The 23,777-nt window shown below is 46.0% G+C and overlaps 1 protein-coding gene across 2 annotated transcripts in view; it reads left to right on the top strand.

Annotated features, from left to right (window-relative positions):
• The window catches only part of HEATR6 (HEAT repeat containing 6), a 32,749-nt gene extending 24,660 nt beyond the window's left edge, over positions 1-8,089 (top strand). For both annotated transcript variants that reach the window (XM_045985958.1, XM_045985959.1), the window contains 6 exons: positions 733-867; positions 1,619-1,741; positions 2,439-2,563; positions 3,581-3,677; positions 4,917-5,121; positions 7,130-8,089. In XM_045985958.1, the coding sequence (XP_045841914.1) occupies positions 733-867; positions 1,619-1,741; positions 2,439-2,563; positions 3,581-3,677; positions 4,917-5,121; positions 7,130-7,701 (1,257 nt within the window). In that variant the 3' untranslated portion in view covers positions 7,702-8,089. The remainder of the gene's footprint in view (positions 1-732; positions 868-1,618; positions 1,742-2,438; positions 2,564-3,580; positions 3,678-4,916; positions 5,122-7,129) is intronic.
• The last annotated feature ends 15,688 nt before the right edge of the window (positions 8,090-23,777 follow it).

Genomic DNA, 23,777 nt, shown 5'->3' on the forward strand with positions numbered 1-23,777 from the left:
GAGCTCATTCTTCCTTGTGCTCACAGCAGCCCCCTGCTCAGTTTAAGTCTCTGTTACGCACTGGGCTTGTGTGAGGGACTTCACACCCAGCATTATGTTTTACTCTCACCCCGACTCCGCCAAGTAGACAGCTTTGCCCTGCTCTTCTCGAGAGGAGCTGACACTTAGACAGATTTGGTGACTTGCCCGAGGTTGCAGAGTTGGGAAGCAGCCGCTGAAGATCCAGGTCTGCCTCTCAATCCCACGCTGTCTGGACTCCCACACTGGCTCTGGGCTCTGATGCCCACTAGCAAGTTACACCATGTCTTTGTGCCTCAGTTTCCTTGTGTGAGAGTGGAGATGATGACACATACTTCATTTAGTTGTGTTGAGGACTGCAGTGTGTAGATCTGTGTGAGGCACTGAGAGCAGCGTCTGGCATGTGAGAGGCACTCTGGAAAATTTGAGGCGCCAGCGGCTGCTGCTGTTACCACCATCGTCTCCCCCCCCCCAATTGTCTTCTCCGGCCGCCTCACTGTAGCAGACCGATCCCTGATCAGTAAAGTGGAAGGATGCAGTTGTCATTTTCTGAAGCCCCTTCCATTGTTGTGGAAGGACTAGCAGAAGCCTTAGGGAAAGCCGCTGCTTTATAGAAGGATGTTTCGTTACTGTGGCCCCCTGTGGTAGTGTTTGAGTTGAGCTGGTTCCACAGTTGGCTCTTGGGCCACAGTTTTGACTATGCCCCTGTTCCAGGTGGTGATGTTCTGGACTATGATGCTGAACGGCCCTCTGCCCAGAGCCCTGCAGAATTCCGAGCACCCGACTCTGCAGGCGAGCGCCTGTGATGCCCTGTCTTCCATCCTGCCCGAAGCCTTCAGCAGCCTGCCGGTAACTCGAGGAGTGTTTCCTCAGCCCCGAGCAGTCCCTTGAGCATCAGAGCTTTAGTTTGATTTAGATTCTTCTTCATTTTGAGCAAGTATTCATCATGCTCTCAGAGAAAAGGGGGCTCAGTCTACTTGAGTGTAGGGCGAGGGCGGGGGCAAAACTTAAAATCTTAACGTCTCGTCTCAGGAGAGCCTGTCCTCCCTGCGCTTTAGAGGGCAGGTAGTGGAAGTGGGGGGAGAGGCTTGGAAGTCAGAGACATTTCAGACAGCGTTTGAAGCCGGAAGTTAGGAAGACCTGGGTGTAAGTCCCAGCTCTTCCACTCTCCACCTCTCTGATGATCTTAACTTCTGTAAAACTGAGTTTTGTCATCTATAAAATGGGCACAACGTGAGGAATCACGTGAAGTGCGTGACTGTACTTGGCTGGTGCCCACCACACGAGGTATCCAGGCATCTCCCCTTCTTTAGTCCCCAGTGACATTTGTGTCTGCTCTTAGCTTTCATGAAGGAGCAGAATACAGTGACCCAGTTCACACAGTGGTAAAGCTTAAAGGTCACAGATGCTGTGTGTGCAGACACTCCCCTGATGGGTCCGAAGTGAACCTCTCCTCTCTGCCAAGGTAGCTTCCAGTTCTCAGTTGTGTTCTGCTCCCAAATATGAACTCAGACACAGACGCGTCACAGTCACCTGTCGAGGACAGTGGCTTCTAGTTCTTTCAGGCTCACTTTCCCTTTGCCAACCTTTCTCACTGCAGAGTGACAGGCAGATCCTGTGCCTCACCATGCTGCTCGGGCTGAACGACAGCAAGAACCGATTAGTGAAAGCAGCGACCTCGCGGGCCCTTGGAGTCTATGTGCTTTTCCCCTGTCTCAGACAGGTCAGTGTGAGCCCGCATTGCCCTGCAGTGCCTGTGATGGGCCAGTGCGCTCGTGGCTTGGGTGGATAAAGAGCTGGACAGTGAAGGACATAACATGGCTTTTAATCTGGTTTCCTTAATTGCTGCTAAAATATGGTAATGCCTGTATTGCTCAGGACTCTCGGTGCCCAGGTAATGTTTAAATTAATGAATAATTGGAAAAAAAAAAAAGAAATGGGACATTACCTTGTGATAGTAATAACTTAGAAAGCTGATAAAATTGTTACTAAGAAGGAACTAAATTTCTCCTTCAGTCTTACCTAGGACATTTATCTCCCTGAGAAGTGTGTAATGAATAGGGTGTGTTTCCAGAAATATATTTCATTGTCAACATCATTTCCCAGGGTGGACATGAGTTTAAGCACAGAATTCATTGATAACTGCCATGGACCAGGTTATAAAATGTTCAACAAGGCAAAATCCTCAGGCTCCTTGGGTGTGCATGGCACATACCAAAATCATGGAAGACTCTCCCCTGGGATTTGAGTGAGGGTCCAAATTGTAATACAGTAGAGCAGCAAATTGAGTAAATACATGTTGATTTTCAAGTGGAAATTTGTGGTAAATACATAAATCTTTCTCTGAAAATAAATTTCAGAATTGCAAGGCAGCCGTGTGAGCTCGTAAAGTAACTACAGTGTTTCATTTTATCTTCTAGGATGTCATCTTTGTTGCAGACACAGCAAATGCAATATTGATGTCACTTCAAGACAAATCTCTGAATGTCCGGGCCAAAGCAGCCTGGTCCCTGGGCAACCTGACAGACACTCTGATTGTCAACATGTAAGTGACTCAGCTCATTTCCCGTGCGTGATTTCTGAGGCTGAGGACCCAGGAGGATATCTTTGATCACTACTATTAAAAAAAACTAACAATAATTCTCCCATATTGTGTAGTCAGTCTTCTTGTTTTGTTTTTATATTCCTTCAAGTATTAAGATCAGAAAGTTGTGGAGCACCTGGGTGGCTAAGTCAGTTAAGCGTCTGACTCTTGATTTCAGCTCAGGTCTTGAGCTCAGCATCGTGGGATGGAGCTCCACATTGGACTCCGTGCTGGGTGTGGAACCTGCTTAGGATTCTTCCTCTGCTTAGGATTCTCTCTCTCCCTCTCCCTTTCTCCTCACCCCAAAAATGATTAGCAAGTGTTCTCTGTGTGTGTGTGTGTGTGTGTATTTAATACTGTCTGTTGATACAATTATATATCCACATTATAGAAAATGAGGAAAATAAAGTAGAAGTACAGCATCATAGTAGTCGCTGCACTACTTTTTAAATGTCAAATTTATAATTTTTTAAAGTAATATATTCACAGGTTAAAAAAAATTCAAATGATACTAAAGAGGAATTCAGTATAAAGCCTTGCACCTACCTTGCTGCCCTCCCTGGAGGCAGCGGTTGCTCCTCATACGCGAGCATCCTGCTTTTCATTGCTGAGCTCTCCTGTAGAATGTGTGTGAGCATTCTTCCAGCTTTATAAATGTGACTTACTATTACACAGTCATCACTGGGCAGTGGTTATTTAACCGCTCCCCTGCTACTGAACATCTGCGTTATTTTGGGCTTTGATACGCAGTGAACATTTTTGTGCATGAAATCTTTATTCTGAGATACACCTTTTGGTCGCATACCTAGATGTAGACCTACTGAGGCAAAGGGTATAAACTCTAAGTTCTTGATATAATTTGAACAGATTTGTTGAGCTGTTTTCCCAAATTTTTTTAGAGTTGTACTAAGTGAGTGTATGTGTATATTCAACTGGGTTTTGCCTTTCAACATGTTTTGCCTGCTTTGGATGGAACAGGGAGACACCAGACCCAAGTTTCCAGGAAGAGTTCTCTGGTCTCCTGCTCCTGAAGATGTTGCGATCAGCGATAGAAGCATCCAGGGATAAAGACAAGGTAGAGTCACGGCACTAGTATTTCTCAGGTAGATACTAGTGAATTATGGTTTTGTTCCACCGAATTTATCCCTGTTCAGAGGAGATCGAGAGAGTACCGGGGTATGATGTGTTTCTCTGCTGTCTTCCTGTGTCCTGAAAAACATCAGTGCTGTTTGTAATACCACTTGTCATCTGTTCACATTTGCTTTAATATTAATCTGCCTTTGTTTTTGTTTTTTGTTTTTTTCCAAAAAAATCTTTAAGTAGAAGTGATAAATCAGAAGGATGAGCAGCTCTTGGCTTTGAATAGCTCCTGTTAGACTAGTAAGTTGAAAGCACAGAAATGGGTTTTAGGGTCAGGCAGACATGGTTCAAATCCTGGCTTGCCCTGTGGTAACTGGGTGATGTTTGGTGTAAGTTTCCTCATCTTGAACATAGAAGTCATGACCTCTACCTCAGCGGCCTTGGAGATGCTCGTGTTGAAGCACCTAGCATAGCACCTGACCCATACCGAGTGCTTAATTGAGCACAGTGATTCTGAAAACCTGGGGAGCCCTGCCTTGGACTAATTTGTTCAGAATTTCTGGACTTCGGGCCTAGGAATTGGTTTCTGAAAAAGAAAGCTCCCCAGATGATTCTAGTAGGCTGCAAAGGTTGAGACTCTTAAATACAAAAGTATGGGATTGGAATTCTGAAACCTTGCCCCTTCTCCCCTTGCTCCAAGCCAGCTCTGCCCTGTTGCCCCTGAGTCTTCCATGCCATCTTTGCAAAACGAGGAAGACACACCTCTCTGAAGTCTAACCGAAAGATACTGGTGAGGAGCTGTAGAGGACCTCACCTTTCCGGTGGCACAGGCTGTTCACCATACTAGGTCTTTACAGCGTTCCAAGAAGCTACACCTTTATGGTCTGCTTGTCTCATTGGCACTAAGACTTCCTGGGTTTTTTAAAGCTGAAAATAGGGGCGCCTGGGTGGCTCAGTGGATTAAGCCACTGCCTTCAGCTCAGGTCATGATCTCAGGGTCCTGGGATCGAGCCCCGCATCGGGCTCTCTGCTCCACGAGGAGCCTGCTTCCTCCTCTCTCTCTGCCTGCCTCTCTGCCTACTTGTGATCCCTTTCTCTGTCAAATAAATAAATAAAATCTAAAAAAAAAAAAAATTTTAAAGCTGAAAGTAAACTTTCTGTGACATGTCTTTGGCAAAGCAGATTTCTAATGCTTTTTCTTCTTGTTTCTTTTTTTTTTTTACATTTTTTCTAGGTAAAAAGCAATGCAGTCCGGGCCCTTGGAAATTTGCTTCATTTTTTGCAGCCGTCTCATATAGAAAAGCCCAGGTTTGCTGAAATCATTGAGGAGTCCATCCAGGCCCTAATTTCTACTGTTTTAATTGAGGCTGCCATGAAAGTCCGATGGAATGCCTGTTATGCAATGGGGAATGTATTTAAAAATCCTGCTCTTCCATTAGGTAAGAAAGTCTCCCTCTTCTCTGTGGTAGAGGGCCCTAGGACAACACACACCAGCCTATGTTGTTATTAAAGATGTTCCTCACATTGGTACTTATCACAGCATTAGGAAAAAATGGAAATGTTCTGAACACCCAAGTTCAGGGGAATGGTTGAGATAAATCATAGTATATATATTCAAAGGGATTTTTTTAAAAGATTTTATTTATTTGAGAGCACAAGCAAGGAGAAGGGGAGAGGGGGAGAGATGCAGACTCCCCACTGACCCACTGAGCAGGGAGTCCAACTCAGGGCTCAATCCCAGGACCCTGAGATCATGACCTGAGCCAAAGGCAGACACTTAATCAACTGAACCACCCAGGCGCCCATCAAAGGGATCTTTTAGAATTATGTTTACAAAATGTTTTTGATAATCTGGGAAAGTATGATGTTAAGCAAATTAAAATAGGTTATGAAATTGTTTCAATAGCATGATCTCGATAAATGGGTAGAAAAAGGACTGGGTGGAAGTTAGTCTAATTAGTGACAGTGGTTGCCTCTGGAGGGCATGATGAGTAGAATTTTTTCTTTCTGCTTTCACGTTCTAAATTTTCTACAAGAGCATATGTTGTTTTAACAACAGGGGTAAAAAAAGAAGGAGAAAAGGTAGCATGGAAGAAAGGGTAGAAATCAGAAATCCCATGTGAGCCCTTGGCTGCGGCATAGAAGGAGGGCATCTAAGTAGTGACCTGCCACGTACCGAGCTAGAACATTGGTGGCTAACAGCTGCTTAGGCGTGTGGGTTGTAGCTTCCAAATCCCATTCACTTTCCTTACCAGCATTTGCCTTATACACTTGTCTTTGTGGTGAGTTTTGAAACAAGGTGTGCTCCTGAGGAGGTAAATCCATTCTGGACCAGCAGAGCATGCATCAGGTTAGGGAAATCTGGCTCTGCTCCCCTTTATTACCAAGAACTCCCACCCAGAGAGTGCCTGGCTGGCACAGTCAGAAGAACATCTCAGGATGTTCTTGATCTTGATCTCAGGATCTTGATCTTGATCTCAGGATTGTGAGTTCGAGCTCCACGTTGGGTGTGGAGATTACTTAAACAAATAAGTAAACTTACTTACGAAAATAAAAGGGAGCTAATGGAGAAGTAGCTTCTCGGTTTTTCCATGGAGGAAATAGGCTCAAGTGACCTGTAGAGTTGGAGCTCGTTAAGGTAGATGTCTGCTTGCCTGTCTTCAAAGGCAACGAAGAAGTTGAGAGGAGCTAGGAGAGTTAGGGAAGATGAAATCTATTCTGCTGCCCATCTCGAGGAAAAAGAACACCCTCACAATGGAGTGGGGAGTGGAGAGTGGTAGCTCTGAGGAGGAAGAAAGCAGGCTTACTTCCTGAGACCATCAGGAAGGGAGAGAAGACAGAAATCGGGGCACTATCTTCTCAAAATTAAGATAGTTGTACCTTTGGTTAATCTGAGTATTCTGTTCCCTAGTCACTGCCTAGATAGTATCTTCTTTCTCTATGCAATAAAATGCATGACTTGGCTGTATCCAGAGCTGTGCCTGGATGCTAATCTGGGTGATAAAATACTCTTTTGTCAGCATGAACAAGGATGTGCGTACAGTTGTGCAGTGTGTGCACTGCTCAGAAGCACCTGACTGAGAGAACAGATGGGGCTATAATTCAGTCTGTACTCCACTCACCAAGCCCTCAGGACAGTCTCTTTCCAGAGAAGAAGCCTCTGTCATGGTTGCCAGAGTGCCCATTTGAAGTAGCAAGTAGCAGAGGCCCCGAGCATGCAGCAGAGTTGTTTAGGGAAATGGGAAGTTTGGGAGTCAGTACTCAGCACCTTCCCCAGAATCCCACAGCCAGCACTGGTTACCCTAATCCTATAGGGTTAGTGTGAGAATTAAGTGAAAACATAGTGATTAGCTTGAGCACTAGTGTGTGTGCTTCCTCTGCCCCTCTCCCTCTCCCCTGTTTATGTCTAAGCCTTCGTTGGTTTCAGTGCCAGTGGATTCTTTCTAGGAACAGCGCCATGGACCTACCAGGCCTACAACGCCCTGACGTCGGTTGTAACATCATGCAAGAATTTCAAAGTGCGCATCAGATCCGCCACTGCCCTTTCCATCCCAAGCAAGAGAGAGCACTATGGCTCTGTTGACCAGTACGCTCAGATCTGGAACGCATTGGTCACTGCCTTACAGAAGAGTGAAGACACCACAGACTTTCTAGAATTCAAGTACTGTGCCAGCCTACGGACCCAGATCTGCCAGGCACTGATTCACCTCCTGAGCTTGGCCAGCGCCTCAGACCTGCTCTGCATCCGAGAAACTCTTGAATTGAATGGGGACATGGTGCAGTCCTTTATCCTACAGTTTCTAAAATCAGGAGTGGAGGGAGAGGACCCCAGAGCACCCCACAGCTCTCATGAAAGAGGCCAGCTGGTCAGAAGGGCCCTGGATCACTTAAGCAGTATCCAGGCACTGACCGGCGACACAGCCAAAAGGGCCATCATGGGCTTTTTAGAAGATATCCTCACCATTTATTTTGACTCGTCTGGATCCCAAGTAGCAATCCCAGAATTAACAAGTCGGTGAACAGTCTGCCACACTTCTAAGTGTTAAATGCTAATAGAAAGACGTAAGCTTGACTACTAGGTATGCAGGATTTAATTTTAGGGGCAGAAACTACCTGTTCACCTTTATTTAGAATTGGTTAGCATCTATCGAAATTTTTCCTTGAAGGACTCTGCCACCTCAGAGAGTGGTTCCATGGCATTGGCCACGGTGCAGGCTGCTGGAGCCTCTGACCTGTGCGGCCAGAGCCAGGAAACAGGGTTGAGTGCGGACCGAGCAGATCGGGCAGTCGTGAAGGGTGTTTAGCCTCACAAGGTAGAGACAAAAAACAAAGGAATTTAGAGATTAGGATGTTGTGTCTTGTGTCTCTGGGAATTGTTTTGCTTTCATAATAAACTAATGAAAAATAGCATGCCCACTATCTCCTCTGTTTTCAGATCAAGTTGCACTTCTAGAAAGCTTCCCGCAGAGCTCGTGTTCAGCCAGTTTGCACTGGTGTGGCTGCTTCAGTTGCTAAAATACTGGAAAGTTCCTTCCAGGTTGGTAAATAGCTACTGAACTGAGCTCCCCAGTACCAAGCCTGGAAACCTCTCCACACCTCCCCATAACCCACTCACAGACGCGTTGACCCCCGGCACGCAGAGGCTGCCGGCTAGGCCTGTGTCTGTCTCACCCTGGCCGTAACACCTGCTTCTGTCTCCATTCCCTGATGTCCTTGGTGGGCGGGGGTGCGGGGGTGGGGTGGGGGGGTGGTACCCCATCCTCACCTGATGGTGCTTTCACCACCTTTGAATTTGTACCTTAAAAAAGAATTATTGAATTTAATTTAGGTGGTTAGAAAGAAAGGTTTTTAAATAATATTTTGATCATGTCTAAGCAGTTACAAAAATCATTTCTCACTGAAGAATTATTTACATTTAAATTTTGCATTCATCTCTTTGCCTCCAACAGTTTGTAAGAATTGATTTCAAGTAGGAATTTAGATACATAAAAGAACCAATTAAAATGTCTCCATACTTACATTTGATCTGGGATAATTAAGAATCAAGATACATAGAATGGGGTTTGGCAATACATTATTTAACTATTGTTACTTAGCTTAACACATGGCATGCATGTGTCCTCTGTGTTTCTCCTTTGCCCCTAAGTTGCTCTTTTCCCTCCACTGTGTTGCTGGTTGCTCAGGAAGTACTACCCAAGCAGTGTGGGGAACAGAGGAGTCCGGTAACTGAAGGCCTGCTTTTCCATTGGTAGAATACCAACTGATTTCCAAAGAAATAGACCACAGGTACAGTAAAAACATCCCATAGGACGTTCTTTAAATTTGCTTTTCTTTGGGGATGATTCTGGACACGAATTGTTCCGGAGGCCTGGGGCACGAGTTGAACCTGTGCTGCTCTGGCTGATCTGATGATGACTTTCAGAACCTCCCTCTTTCTCTTGAAGGGATACATTCTTAGCAGTTCATCTACCTGTCACTTTCATAAAAGCAAAAATGTGGCATGGATAGCCAGTTTGGAGGGCTCTTGCTGGTGAGTTTCTTGATAAAATATTTGTAAAAAGACTTAGAATGATTTGATTTGATGATATGTTCTTTGTTTATCTTGAATAAAATCTCATTAAAAAAAAACAAACCTTTCCCTTCCATAAAGGTTTCCCAGTCTCCAGATGTTAGTGTGTCCATAGGCAGGGAAAGACCAGGGGTCTGCTGCTAGAAACTCAGGACATCCAGGGTATGGCTCCTGTCTGGATGGGCTACTGACTCCCTTCTCACTGTGGCACTGCAGGGGTACCCCAGGGGCCGGAGCGCCCTCAGATGCTCAGGGCCTCAGGAAAGCTGCCATCCTGAAGGGAAGCCACGCAGAAGATGCAGAGTTAGAACTGAGTCTGAGGCAGAAATAATAGAAAGTCCAGCTCCAATTCCAAATTTTCATTCAGACTGCCAAGTTCTGAACTGTCTTTTGATATTTAAAAGAAAAAAGTTGGAGAAAGGGTCATCGATATACAGATGGCTAGAGTCTTTATAACAAACTGATCGCATTAGGACCCCACTTAACTTTTGAACCTTTTCTGTGACCACTAAAAGAAACTCACGAGTTTCTACCCACTTTTAGAACTTGAGGAAGGCTCACGTTGTAACCTCTTCTGTTGTACTAGTTAACAGGAAAGCAGGTGTCCTATGGTGATTACAGGGCAGCAGAAACCTTCCATGGAATACCAGGGCAAGGGCTTCCTTGATTTTGACATTTGTGCATGAATGCAGACCCTGAGCGGAACCCCACTGTCTTCCCAACGTAAGAGCGCGGAGTTCTAGCTCCTCTGGTTCGTTTGGCCTTCACTTCGTTAATACAGTGCAGTGGTCAAGAGCCTAGGCTTAGATCCCGGCTTGCTTTCTGTGAACCTCTTGTGCCTTAGTTTCCTAAGGGGAGAAAATATAAAATGGGGATAATAGTGCCTGCCTCATAAGGATGTTCTAGTGATTAAATGAGTTAATGCGTAGAAAATTCTTAGAATAGCTTCTGGTACTCAGTAAATGTCAAATATGTATTTTCCTTGAATTTTCAGAGCACTAGGCAGAAATACTGTCAACACACCATGAATTTTCGTGATGACAAATAGCTGGGTTCTCCCGACTGCTCCTTCAGGTGAGGTGTTACCTGGGCTGCTTCCGGAAGCGGAATCCAGCCCTGCGGGAGAGGCCCTGCCCCGGGGCCTTGGTAGCCAGCCACACGCAGCCCTGCATCCTGCCCCTAGAGGTCCCCATGGGCCAGGGAAGGGACCAGATCTGTGGCAGGCCAGAGACTCAATAGGACAGCAGTAACCCCTTCCCTAGTTCTGCCTCATGACCCATCCCTGAGGGCCAGTGAGAAATTACAAATCAGTTTCCACAAGCTTTGGAACTACACCTGAGCTTTAAAGGACAACACTGAAACTTAATAACCACATCCAGGGGCAAGTTACTTGACCTCTCCTCTGTAAACTGGGGATAAGGGTACCTCAGAATGTCAGGGGTAGGTCACATGACATGAGTAAAGCCTCTGGCTTGGAGCTGGCCCAGAGCAGGTGCTCAGGAAGAAATGGTGTCCGGTTACACTTTTCTTTGATGTCTTTCCTGGCCTTGAATGTCTGTCTCATTAGAGAGAGATCACTGTAGTGTGATCTTGGGGAAGAAGCATCTGTCTGCTTTTAGTACAAAGCTTGAGTCTTAGGTTGAGACAAAAGGGATCCTCAGCTCCAGTGGACAAGGGCAAACTATTAGGGTTGGGGCCAAAGTCTCAGACACTGAGCACTCACTTGCCTTTCCTGTCCAGCACACGCAAGGACACAGCCACCAGCAACAGCAGTTCATGGCACAGATGTGGCCCGTGGGTGCGGGGAGGAAGGGACTGGTACAACCCCACTGCAGGCAGAATTCAAAGCAGCAGCAGCTTGGATTATTTGCAGAAGTCTTTCCTTGTGAATTACTGCTCTGCAGTCAGTTCCGTGACCAAATAAGATTTACTGTGGAAATGCAGGCATTTTGGGGATGAGTTCTATTAACAAAATGTTACCACGTTAACATGTCAAATAGGAAAACCCAATAGTCATTTTTATGGAGGCTGAAGGAGCATTTGATAAAGTTCAGTATTTTTTGTGATCAGGGTTCTTTTTATCTTTATTAATTTTTTAAAATATTTTATTTATTTGATAGGCAGAGATCACAAGTAGGCAGAGAGGCAGACAGAGATAGAGAAAGGAGGAAGCAGGCTCCCCACAGAGCAGGGAGCCCGATGCAGGGCTCGATCCCAGGACCATGGGACCATGACCCAAGCAGAAGGCAGAGGCTTTAACCCACTGAGCCACCCAGGCACCCTCAAAGTTCTTTTTAAAAAATAAAGAAGATACTTCATTAACACCATAAAATATACCTATCTTATCAGTGGCTTTCCTTAAAAAGTGAGAATCAAGACGAGCAAGCTGTGACCTAAAGCTATACAAGATTTAATGGCCAAGGAGGTGGTTAAACCAGCAATAGAAATTTCCAAGAAATTCTTTCAAAGAGAGTTTCTGAATTATTATTTGTAGAAACCAGTCTGAGAGACTGAATTCACAAATCGTTATTTGCCAAAAGTCAAGAAAATGAACTCAGAAAATAATAGAACTAATAAAAGTTCTTAAATTCTTAAGGTAGCTATTTACAAATATGCCCAACTCAGCGACTCTTGTGTATGTCAGCAATAACAGATGGAATTTTTTTTATGTCAAAAAGATTCCATTCACAATAGTAACAAAATAAAATACTTAGGGATAAATTTAAACAAAGCCAATTAAATTAATTTATTAATAAATAAGTTTAAACAAAGGGAATATTTTGTAAAAAAAATTAAAAATCTTCGATGGTCACAAAGCAGGAAACTAGAAAGAGAAGGTGTACCATGTTCTAGATGGAAGGACTCGATATTATAAAAAGATCATCTCTCTTCAGATCTACAAATTTAAATTTCCATCAAAATAAGATTTCTTTAAATGATGAAATGATTCTAAATTTCATCTAGAAAAGTGAACGCAAAAATTCAAACCAAGGAATCAGGCTTTTAGCCACCACACATTTAGGGAGAAAAAAGAATTTCTCCCTAAATTAGTGTGCCCCACAGAAGCACTTTTCCAACCTTTGTAAATCCACACCCCTGTCTGTTAAAGGCAAATCTATCTCTCCTTCCAGTCCTACCCCTCCTGGTTCTGTCTCCTTCCCCACATGCAGTTGTCATGAAGGAAGGAGTAAACAGGAACATGAGGGAGGGACAGGAGAACTCAGAGCACCACCAAACTGGCCCCAAGTTTGCCATATCCCCACTCTGGTCTCTCCTGGCCTGGACTCTTAGCAGACAGAGACATGGACCTGCAGACCAGATGCAGACAGAAAGACAGAACCACTCTATCTCCTGCTTTAGGAAAGGCAAAGAGGCCCCGTAGGTCAGAGAGTAGGGAAATCCTGTTTGTAGCGTCTCTCCTCCCTCACACCAGCCCTTTGGCAAGCCCACTGGGGCAGGGGCTCTGGCAGCGAGGCGGGCGCCTAAAACTACAGGGAGGGAGCTCTTCTCTTGGTCCAGAGGAAGTATCGTCCCACAGCAAGTGATGACCATTGCTTTCTTTCTCTCTCTGGGTTTTCTTATTTGACCTCTTAATATGAGAATATTTTATTAATAGAACACTGACACCAAAGGGAAATTTGAAACTTTGGGAATGTAAAGAGCAACAGAAATGGGAACTATTTGGATAAGTATAGTCGATTATTTCCCCCATCTTGAGTCCATTATAACATGTATAATGTAAGTTTCATTTCCATAACATTGATTGGGTTTTAGTGAATATAGATGTAGTACATATGAAAATTGTAAGAGGTAGGGTAAAGGGATCTGTATGGTAAAATATTTCTATACTTCACTGGAAGCGATAAAATGTTAATCCTAAACAGACTATGAAAAGTGAAGTGTTTTGCAATACCTAAAGAATCCACGTTTAAAAATCATACAAAGATACGGTTAAAAAAAAAAACTCACTAGGTAATCAGTTACTTAAAATGGAATACAAAGAAATATTCAGCTAATTCAGAAGAAAAAGAAAAACAGGAATAAAAAACATAGGGAACAAATTGAAAACAAATAATAAAACAGTAACCCTATATCTAAACATGTCAACAATTAAATTCATAAGACCTAAATTATGCTAGTTAAAAGAGATTGTCAGGATGTTAAAAAAAAAAAAAAAGAAACACGAAGAAAAGCCCCTTAAGACCTAACTATTTGCTATGTATAAAAAAACCATTTTAAGTAAATAGTGTAGTTTAAAAATAAAAGGACAAAAAGAAAAATATACCATGCAGATATTAATCAAAGGAAAGCTGGAATAGCTATATTAATCAGATAAAATGGACCTCAGAGCAAGGATATTTACCAGCAACAATAAAGAAGGACACTAGAGGGGCACCTGGGTGGCTCAGTGGCTAAGCCTCTGCCTTCAGCTCAGGTCATAATCTCAGGGCCCTGGGATCGAGCCCCATATCAGGCTCTCTGCTCAGCAGGGAGCCTGCTTCCCCCTTTCTGCCTGCCTCTCTGCCTGCTTGTGATCTCTCTCTCTGTCATATAAATAATTAAAACCTTAAAAAAAAAAAAGGACACTAAAATGATAGGGTCAACACAAAAAGAAGACATAGGAATCCTACATGGCACATACCTAACAACAAATACTCAAACTATGGGAAGCCAAAACTGGTAGAATTGCAAAGAGAGATGGCGAATCAGCATGCAATTATAGTTGAGAACTTCAACACTTACTCCTTCCTCAGTAACCAATAACAGAATAAATAGAACATATTCTGGACCATAAAATGAATCTCAACAAATTTCAAGGAATTGAAATCATGCAGAGTATGATCTCTGACCACAAAGGAATTAAGCCAGAAATCGATAACTGGGGGAAAAAATCTCTAAATACTTGGACATGAACATACTTCTAAGTAAACCCTGGGTCGAAGGGGAAGTCCTAGACAATATTAGAAAACTAGAAAATAGTCTAAACTGAACAAAAATAAAAATACAACATGTCAAAATGCACAAAATGCAGCCAGGGCTTTGATGGAAATTTGTAGCATGAGAAATTGGGAAGAAAGTTCTCAAATCAATAATCTCAATTTCAAATCTAAACTCTAGAAAAACAAGAGGAACCTAAAGCAAGCAGAAGAAAGAAAATTATGCTGAGCGAAGGGGGCCTCCCTCAAGATGTTACAAACTGTATGATGCCATTTACATGGCATTATGGAAAAGGCAAAACCCTAGTTAGGAAAAACAAATCAGTGTTTGCTAAAGATTGGGATGAAGGAAGCATTGAACTGCAAGGAAGCATGAAGGAGGGTTTGGGGGTTGATGGAACCATTTGGAAACCTTATTGTGGTGGGTACATAAATCTGTATGGAACTCACAGAACATGCACTCCCTCGAAAGTCTATAATAATAATTTTTAAAGACCTCTATCTCTCTCTCAATGTCTTTCTCAGTGTACACTGTGTCCGTTTACTATTAGGTACCCATAGCCGACAGGGTGCCAGGTATAGTAGCACTAAATATATTTTTTAAATGGATAAAAACCATTCATTCAGGGACGCCTGGGTGGCTCAGTTCGTTAAGCGTCTGCCTTCAGCTCGGGTCATGATCCCAGGGTCCTGGGATCGAGCCCCACATCGGGCTCCCTGCTCAGCGGAGAACCTGCTCCTCCCTCCCTCTTTGTATGCTGCTCTCCCTGCTTATGCTCACTCGTTCTTTCTCTCTCTCTCTGACAAATAAATAAACAAATAATCTTTTTTTAAAAAGCCATTCATTCAGAAATGACTCACTGTACTCAAAAGATGGGGTCCAACATGCCTAATTGTAATGGTAATTGTTAACAATTTTTGGCCGCTTTTAATTTGAAACAGCAGAAAAGATTCTAGACGGGTTATCCTACTGAATTTATAACTTAGACCATCCTCCTTTATACAAGAATACATTCTGTAGCTATTTTTATTACTTAAAATTTTCCATTCTTTTTGGTTCTTTAATTCACGTAGCGTTCTTAAGAAAGTACAAGCAGCCTCGCCCTTTTACAGGTAAATTATGGCAATGCGGCAGAACGGCCAGCAGATGGAGACAGAGAACACACAAAGCCCTTGACACTGGAGTCTTGTTTCTCTGCAGTAGCCCCTGGATTTCAGGGAGCTCTCAGCGCAAACCTGGCTGAACTGGAATCACCTGCGGAACTTTAAAAACAACAGAATCTGAGTTTGTTGGTCTGAGGTGCCGTCGTGTCCTGAGCAGGTTTAAAATCTGCACGAGTGATTATAATTACAGCGAAATTAGAGACCCACGTAAACACGAGCAACACCAGCGGGAGCGAGTTTCAGAGTCGCCTGGAGAACAGGTGAAAACCAGAGACTTGTGCTGTTGTAGCCTTCACTCCTTTGAGAGCCAGTGCATACGGAAATGGTGACCTGGGAAACTTAGTAGAGTGAAATACAGAATCAGGACCGGCTCTGATATCGTCTCATACTAGCTTCCAATGTATCAGTAACTTCAAGGCATCAAATGTTTAAGAAAATCTAAATTGAAAAAAAACGCTAACCGTGGACTTCATTTCTGCCCCCCTCCCCCCGCCTCCCATCAGCTGGGACCATCTTGTGGGACACGGGAAGAGGTCTCTCCTGTCCAGAGAAGCGCAGGTTTCCGTCAGGTTCCAGCTGCAATAATAGTCCTACCTGGTCATTTCGTGGCGGGGCCTTAGGAAAATGCTGAGCTCCTTGGGCAACTGGATTTCCAGCCTTGAGGTACGCTCCCCAGATTTGTTTCCACTTTCTTTCACCCGAGTGTTTACACTATTTTAATTTTAGAGTCAGCATAGATTAACTTTCTATGTAACGTTTATCTCTTTTCCTTGTTATAAAAGCAATGAGTCTTCACAGTAGAATTTTCGCGAAAACCCCAGTAGGTATGTGTAAGTAAAAATGACTTGCGGTGACGGCTGTTATTTTGGCATGTTTCCTGCAGACTGTTGGCGGTACGTGCAGGCGTGTGAGTGTGCGCCATCCACGTGGACTCATGTGACCCTGCTCCCTGTATGTTGTGGGAGATCCGTCTCCAAAACTGGGCTCATAACCTATGTCCTTTTTGGTAGTGTGTTGTTTTACTTAATAATCTCTCGTGAGCATTAAATGTGCTCCTAAAACATGATTTTAATGACTCGAGAGCCGGCCACAGGATAGCAATATGTTGCATTTTAACCAGTTCTCTTTCTGGACATGGTTTTCCAATTGTTTGTTGATTTACATGCGACTCTTGAACGGAGGTTAAATCTTATGTGGATGTGTGAGGTGAGGCAGAGATGTACCTTGACGCTTCCCCGATCGCCTCTGCACCGCTGCTTTCATAATCAAACCATCCTTCCCCTGGGTTTGACGTGCCTCCTTGCTCAGATCCTCCCTGCTTCTATTCCTTCCAGGCTGTGGTAGGCTTCCCGGGCTCCTCCCTGCTCTGCCCCTCTCTCCTGGTGCCAGTCAGTGTATTGACAGCCAAGATGGCGAGTGGGGTGGGGGTCACTTTGGGAATGGACTGAGGCTAGAACAGGGACAAGTTGCAGGGCTCTGCCTTTCCAGGAGGATCTCATTAGCATCATTACTCGTTAGCCCCATCACTCTACCCAAATGACCGTCAGTCCCCTCTGACCACGGGTCCCGAAGCCCAGCCCATGGCAACAGCCTCCAAAGAGGGCACTCCCCCCACTAGCAGGTCTGGAGGGCTTCTCACCTTTCTCACTGGCTGCTCGGCTCACCCTCCACACAGCTGCTCACGAAGCTCTTCCCATGGCTTGCCTGCCCCGTCCCCAGCCCAACCTCCGAGTGGGCTCCAGCCATGGGGCTTAGGCAAGTGCAGGCCTTTGGTCAGTCCCCATGCTCCCTCCCAGCCCTTCAGGCTCTGCCCGGGAAGCTCCCATACACGCTTCCGGTCCCAGCAGACACACCATTTCCTCTGGTCCGCCTTCCCTGAGCACCGGTGACTTGGACGCTTGCCGTGCTCAGCTCACAGGGTTGTTACAGGAGGGAATGAAATGATCATGCCCCTAGCAGAGCGCGGAGCACTAACAGGACGTAAATGAACGCTAGCTGTGGTTACAGTGTTTATTATGATCTTATCCTATCGCCGCAATTTCCCTTCTGCTTGGCCGTCTTCCTACTAGACTGTGAGCAACCCGAGGGTTAGCATCGTGTCTTATCCACCTTTCTATCTCCCCCACCAAGCCCTGGGCCAGGCACAAGAGCAGGCACTAAGCAGGTGCCTGTGTGAATGAAGTGTGAAATATCCCTATTTCACAGATGAGCAAACTGAGTCCCACAGAGGGAAAAATGACTTACCCCAAATGACACTGCCCGTAAGGGGCAGAATGGGAATTGAATTCAGGTCTTGCAGAGGCCTTGGTCCAGTGCTCTGTCCCTCTCCACTGCTGTTCCCTTGAGGCCAGATAGAGAAGAAAGGAGAATACAGAGAGGAGTGATTTCCGGTCTGTTATTTTTTGCTGTGTTTGATTCAGGTCTTCCCAACTGTGGTTTTCCTGATAATTCAGGCCCTTACGGAAAGACGTTCGTACAGCCTTACTGTCAGGAGGGCAGGCTGGGACGTTAGAGCTGACAGCGGCCCTTTGGGATCAGCCACTCCACCCTCCTCACCTCCTCACCTCACCAAGACCCTGAGAGGGAAGTCAGTCACCCACGGTCACACAGCAGAGCCGGACTCCCTCTACAGGCTCCTCATCTGCCGGAAGTAAAGTGGCGTCCACATGGCTGAGCAGCGGAAAGGAGCTAAGTTATTTACAGGGCAAGGGAGGGCTTCCATGGAAACCTCCAGCACAAGAAGTGGAGCCCTCCAACAGGCCCTCCCAAGATGCACAGCCCATGCCAGGCGGAAGGAGAGGAGAGCTCAGCAGGGCAGAGGGCACACGGCCAGGGCCCACCCAGAGGGCCACTTATAGTCTCTGCCCTGCCAACTGCTAATGCCCCCCCCCTTTATAGCTTCTTCAAGAGCAGGACAATTACCTCCCCCAGCCGGAAGATTTATGGCTAAAGGAGGGATGAGGGACATTCCACTCCACTCCAGCCCTTTGAAAGTGGACTTACATGATTTATGTCTAGGTTGGGCCCTTTGCCTTTCGCTGCAGAAGGACGGTCACTCCCAGTCCCCCCTTTTCTGCCAGCACCTGCTGGCACTGGGCCCATGGCAAGGGAATGAAGCACGGTAGGTCCAGGAGGGGAAAGCCGGTGGGCGTGGCCACAGCGGGGACACACGAGTGTGACCCTCACTGGTCGGGGAGGCACGGTGGGCACAGCCGACTGGCTGCCCCAGGATTCTTGCTGGGATTCGGAAGAGAATGGTCAGGCAACGGAGAGGGTAGCTCTCGTTCCCCCGGAGACCAGTAGGCCTTCCCCCTCTCATTCATCACCCTTCCCCACCCACCCGACAAACCCACCCGCTGTGTGGCCGGGCACCTGCAGCTGGAGGAGACAGACACGGATCCACATACTCCCCCTCGGCTAGAGAGGCTCCTGGACAGGCCCGTATACACAGTGGTACAGTCCCTGTGGAGGAGGGGGCCCAGCCACCCCCCAGGGAGAGCAGAGAGCAGCCAGCGGAGGGGGACTGGGGTGTCCAAAGACATGGAGTTGTGGGGCCACATGAGTCAGGGAGGGTAGGAGGCAGGACAGGGGGGCAGTCGGATGGAAGTCCCCGAAACCTGTGTGTCCCCTGGGTACTTGGGCTTTCAGGAAGAGTGTGGTGACACCACCAGATTTGCACTAAGGTGGCCACTCGAAGCAGGGGTTAGACAGAGGCGCTGTGGCTCTCACAGTTGGGTGTGCTTGTGACCACCTGGGAGCTGTAGAGAGGCTGATGCCTGGGTCCACCACCCAGAGAGGCTGCTGTAATGGGTCCGGGGTGTAGTCTGGGCATTGGGAAGTTGAACCTCCTTCTCCCCGTGAGTCTGGTGTACAGCGAGGGTGACCCACTGGAGAGAGATCCCAGGTAGCAGGCACTGTGGTTCTCGGAGTGCGAAGTGACCAGGCAGTTTCTGGAGATGCAGGAGGGAGACTCACAGCCCATGGCTCACAAAAACTTGATCCGAATGTCCATCGACTGGTGAATGGATAAATAAGATGAAATTCATGTAATGGAGCATTATTCAGTAAAAAGAAGAATGAAATACTAATATGTTCTACAACATGAAGGAAACTTGAAAATATTATGCTGAGAAGATCAGAAAAGACCACATATTGTCTGATTCTGTTCGTACGACACGCCCAGAATAGGCACACATATCGGACAGAAAGTAGATTATTGGCTGCCTAGGGCTGGCGTGCAGGGGAGACTAGGAGCTGATGGCTAAGGGCTATGGGGTTTGGGGTGGGGGAGAGGTAAGGAAAATGTTCTAAAATTGATGGTGTCCCATGGTAGATACCCACCTGATTAGGAAAAGCTACTGAAAAAGCTATTGAAAAGTGGATGAATTATATGGTACGTGGATTATACCTCAGTAAAGCTGTCAGAGGGAGAAAGGGAAGGCCCAAGCATGATCCTTGGTTTCCCGATGAGATGGTGGCCTCATGACTCAGGTCACAGGCACGGGGAGAGGAGCAAGTCGGGGCCAGTATGATGTGGATATATTCGCTCATTCGGCAAATGTGGTCTGGGCACCAGGCAGTGGGGTACAACAGTGAACAAAACCAATATGCCTTCGCTGTGGATCTTACCCCAGGGGAAGAGGAAGTAATACAGTAACTGACTTCATGTCGGGCCGTCGGTGGGGTGGGGACGCCTCTAACACGGGAGGAGGATGGAGAGCCCTGGGCCAGGCTGCAGCTTCAGATGAGACTCTGCAAAGGTGACATTCAATGGAAAGTAGGGGCAAGGCTCCAAGGACCGGGAGGTGAAACAGGGAGCAGAGGCAGAACCGGGAAGGCCTTGTTCTTCCGCACCCACTCTGAGGAAGACGGACAGCCTTGGGAGGGTGGTGAGCAGAGCGTGGCCATGGGCCTACCTCCCTTGTATAAGATTCCCTCTGCTTCTGGTTTCTCTGCCTCCACCCTTCCAACCAACAGCTGGGGCAGGGTAATTCCTTGTTACGGAGACTATTCTCTGCATGTGGGACATTTAGCAGCATCTCTGACCTCTACCTAGGACTCTCTGGGCATCTGTTTCTTTCCCTCTAAAGTGAGTCAGTGGGGCCTGGCCTGGTTAACTCTTTCAGGAAGAAAGTGTGGGTTTGCAGAGGAAGCATGGGCTTTCCAGTGTATTGGGGGCTCTTCCATTCCTAGGCTGTGTGACCTAGGAAAAATTACCTGGCTTCTCTGAGCTTTACTTTACTCATCTGTACATTGAAAAGGAAAAAATATATATGGCATATATAAACGTATGATGTCTGGCATCTTCTAGAGATACAACACACGTGGGGTCCCTTCCCTGCTCGAAGGGTGGTGCGGGGATTTTCTAGAAAGCCCCTTCTCCGTAAGGCCCCCCCTGGCCGTCCAGATCCAAAATATGAGCCCCTACTGTTCCATCCCCCACCGTGCTCATGTCCCCTTTTCTTCCTTGTTGCTGATCACTATCTACATTTTTCTTATCTGGTTTATAATCTCCCTCTCGCACTAGCATGATGACTATGCCTCCAGGTAGGGGGTTTCTGTCTGGACGGTTTCCTAATACACGCCAGAAGCCTAGAACAATGCCGGCGTGTGAATTTTTGTTGAATGCGTGAAATGGAAGAGCTCTGGCTGTGACGCTGTTGCGTTACCAGGTTTCATCTCTTCCACACCTCTGAGGCCAGTGAAGTGCACACATCATAGGCCTGAGCTGCTCGAGAGCAGAGCCCCAGCAGGAAACAGTCTGAGCTGAGGCCACGGGGGGAGACAGGAATCGAGGGAAGAGCCTATCATGGGAGGCAGGGAGCAGTTAACACAATCAAGAGGTGCTGGTAATAAGGCAGGAGTCTTCTGGGCTCTTCCACACCATAGCACAACAGAGTAATGTTCCTTTCTTGCTCTCCACCTTACACTGGCACAAGAGATGAATCCGCCACCCTCGTAAACCAGCTGAGTCCGTAAGAAAGCCATCCATGAAGGGTTAATAGCAGGGCCCCTGGAATTCACCCTCTCTGTCTTCCACTGATCTCAGCTTTCTGGATTCCCCACTTCCTTGGTTTCTTAAGACTGCATCAGTTTCCATCAACTCGGGCTCCAGGACCCATGCACACAGCATGGGATCCTCTTCCCAAGCTCTGAGCTTGATTTCATGTTCACCCTCTAGTTTCATGCACTCAGCACTTAGCTTAAAGGCACCCTGATTCCTACCCTCTGCCCCGCAGGGGACAGTGGAACCGAACCCAGGCTTAAGGTCAGGTGGCCTTGGGTTCAAATCCCAAGGCCAGGCATCACCAGCTGGGCCACCCTGATCAACTTCTCTGAGCCTCAGTTTCCTCATTTGTACATTACAAGGACAAACATTATCTTGCACGGTCATTGTCAGCAGTGATTCTCAAACTGTGTTCTTCAGAACATCCGTCTGATGAGATGTGTGAAAAGGGTTTTGCAGTCAGGTGAGCCTGGCAAATGCTGACTATCACGTCCCTGTCTGGGGGATTCGAGAGTAACGTTAGATCAACCAAGCGCTGAAAGAATCCATTTAACTTTGAACCACACAGTCTTTTCCAAGCAACAGAATCCTTTTTTGCAAGGCACACGTACTAGCCGCCTGCGGAGCCAGTGATCTCTGTAATGCACTTTGCGGAGAGCTGTTTTGGAAGCTTCTGTGAGATGCTAAGCACATGGCCCCCAGCACAGGTGGGACGCACGCACAGGGGACCCCAAGAAAGTATGAGCCCCACCATCCACTCTCTTCCCCCGAAAGTCAGCAATGTTTATTCAAACCTTGCCCAGCTCAGCTACAGAAGAGCATTTTAGGCTGTTGCAACAAGTCATTTTCCAGAAACCTGCTGCTAATCCCTTTACACAAAGGGAGAAACACATAAGTTAATGATGTGTGTACTTTTGAAGCTGAAATACGGGCACTCAGAAGCCTAGATATGAAGAACGCTCGCTCCTGGATTCCTGGGGAGTGACTGGTCATACCTGTACCAGCAGGAGGTGGCGAAGTTGGGTAACTTGCCCAAAGTGGCAGAGGCTGAGCTCTTTCCAGGAACAGCCCCACCTTGCACACGCAAACCAGAGTGCGTCCCACTGAACATGGGTTCAGATCTAAGTACTTCCGGGCCCCACTAAAAAGTCTGGCTATATCCCAAAAGCCTTCCAAAATCTTCCCCCCTAGGAATGCCATTTCTGGGGTTATTCTAAGGAAACCATCCAAAATGCAGACACACTGATATTCATAAAGACACTCCTTGCAACATTTTCATGGCCAAAATTGGAAACAACCCAGCTGCCCAATAGCTGGGGAATGGTTAAATCCAGTGTGGGGCTTTTGCATGTTAAATACCTGACAGCCATTTAAAATAATGTGTATAAAGAGTTTTGAGTGATATTGAGATATGCTTATACCATAATACTAGGGAAATAAAATTGGCTACAGAAATAAAATACATACATGATAGTAATAGCTGAGAAAGAAAAATTTACCAGTGTGTTAGGCGTGGTTATTTCTGAGGCGATAATGAATGAATGAGTGAATGAATGAATTCTCATTCTAGTCTACAGGTTTTTCTATATTTTCTCCTTTTGTTCTACATGTTTTCCTACATTTCCAAGTTTTATACAGTAGTTATCAGGAAAAGGTGAACATTTATTTAAAAAGAAAAAAATTGGGGCACCTGGGTGGTTCAGTAAGTTAAGCCTCGGCCTTCGGCTCAGGTCATGATCTCAGGGTCCTGGGATCGAGCCCCACATTGGACTCTCTGCTCGGCAGGGAGCCTACTTCCCCCTTTCTCTCTGCCTGCTTGTGATCTCTCTCTCTGTCAAATAAATAAATAAAATCTTTTAAAAAGTTTTTAAGAAAAGAAAAAGAAAAAAAGAGGGGCGCCTGGGTGGCTCAGTTGGTTAAATATCTGACCCTTGATCTCAGGTTGGGTCTTGATCTCAGGGTCTTGAGTTTGGGCCCCAACTGGGCTCCATGCTGGGCACGGAGCCTACTTAGAGAGAGAGAAAGAGAGAGAGAGAGAGAAACCTGAAGCTGAGTTACTTACTAGATCTAAATGAAGCACTATTATAATATCCAGAGAACCACCCCCCATTCTTATGTTGGGGAATGTCACCCACCAGTGTTTCTCAAACCCTAGGAAGTGTCTGCTTTATGTTGTCATAAAGGGCATTACTTTATACATTATCACTTAACATTTAAACAGAAATCAACTCAATTTTTTAACTTAAATGCATCTATTTTAAGATAAATTTTTCACGACTTTACATGGGAACATAGTATCCCTTTCCATTAATTATCCACAAAAATAAATGCAATAAAGCAAAACAACATCACCAAATTCTAGACTGACAAAGCTTTCTGAACTTCAGCCTTGTTTCTTCTCCGTTTAATAAAAAGTGG

Source organism: Meles meles, chromosome 18 (genome assembly GCF_922984935.1).
Source record: "Meles meles chromosome 18, mMelMel3.1 paternal haplotype, whole genome shotgun sequence".
Taxonomy (NCBI): Eukaryota; Metazoa; Chordata; class Mammalia; order Carnivora; family Mustelidae; genus Meles; species Meles meles.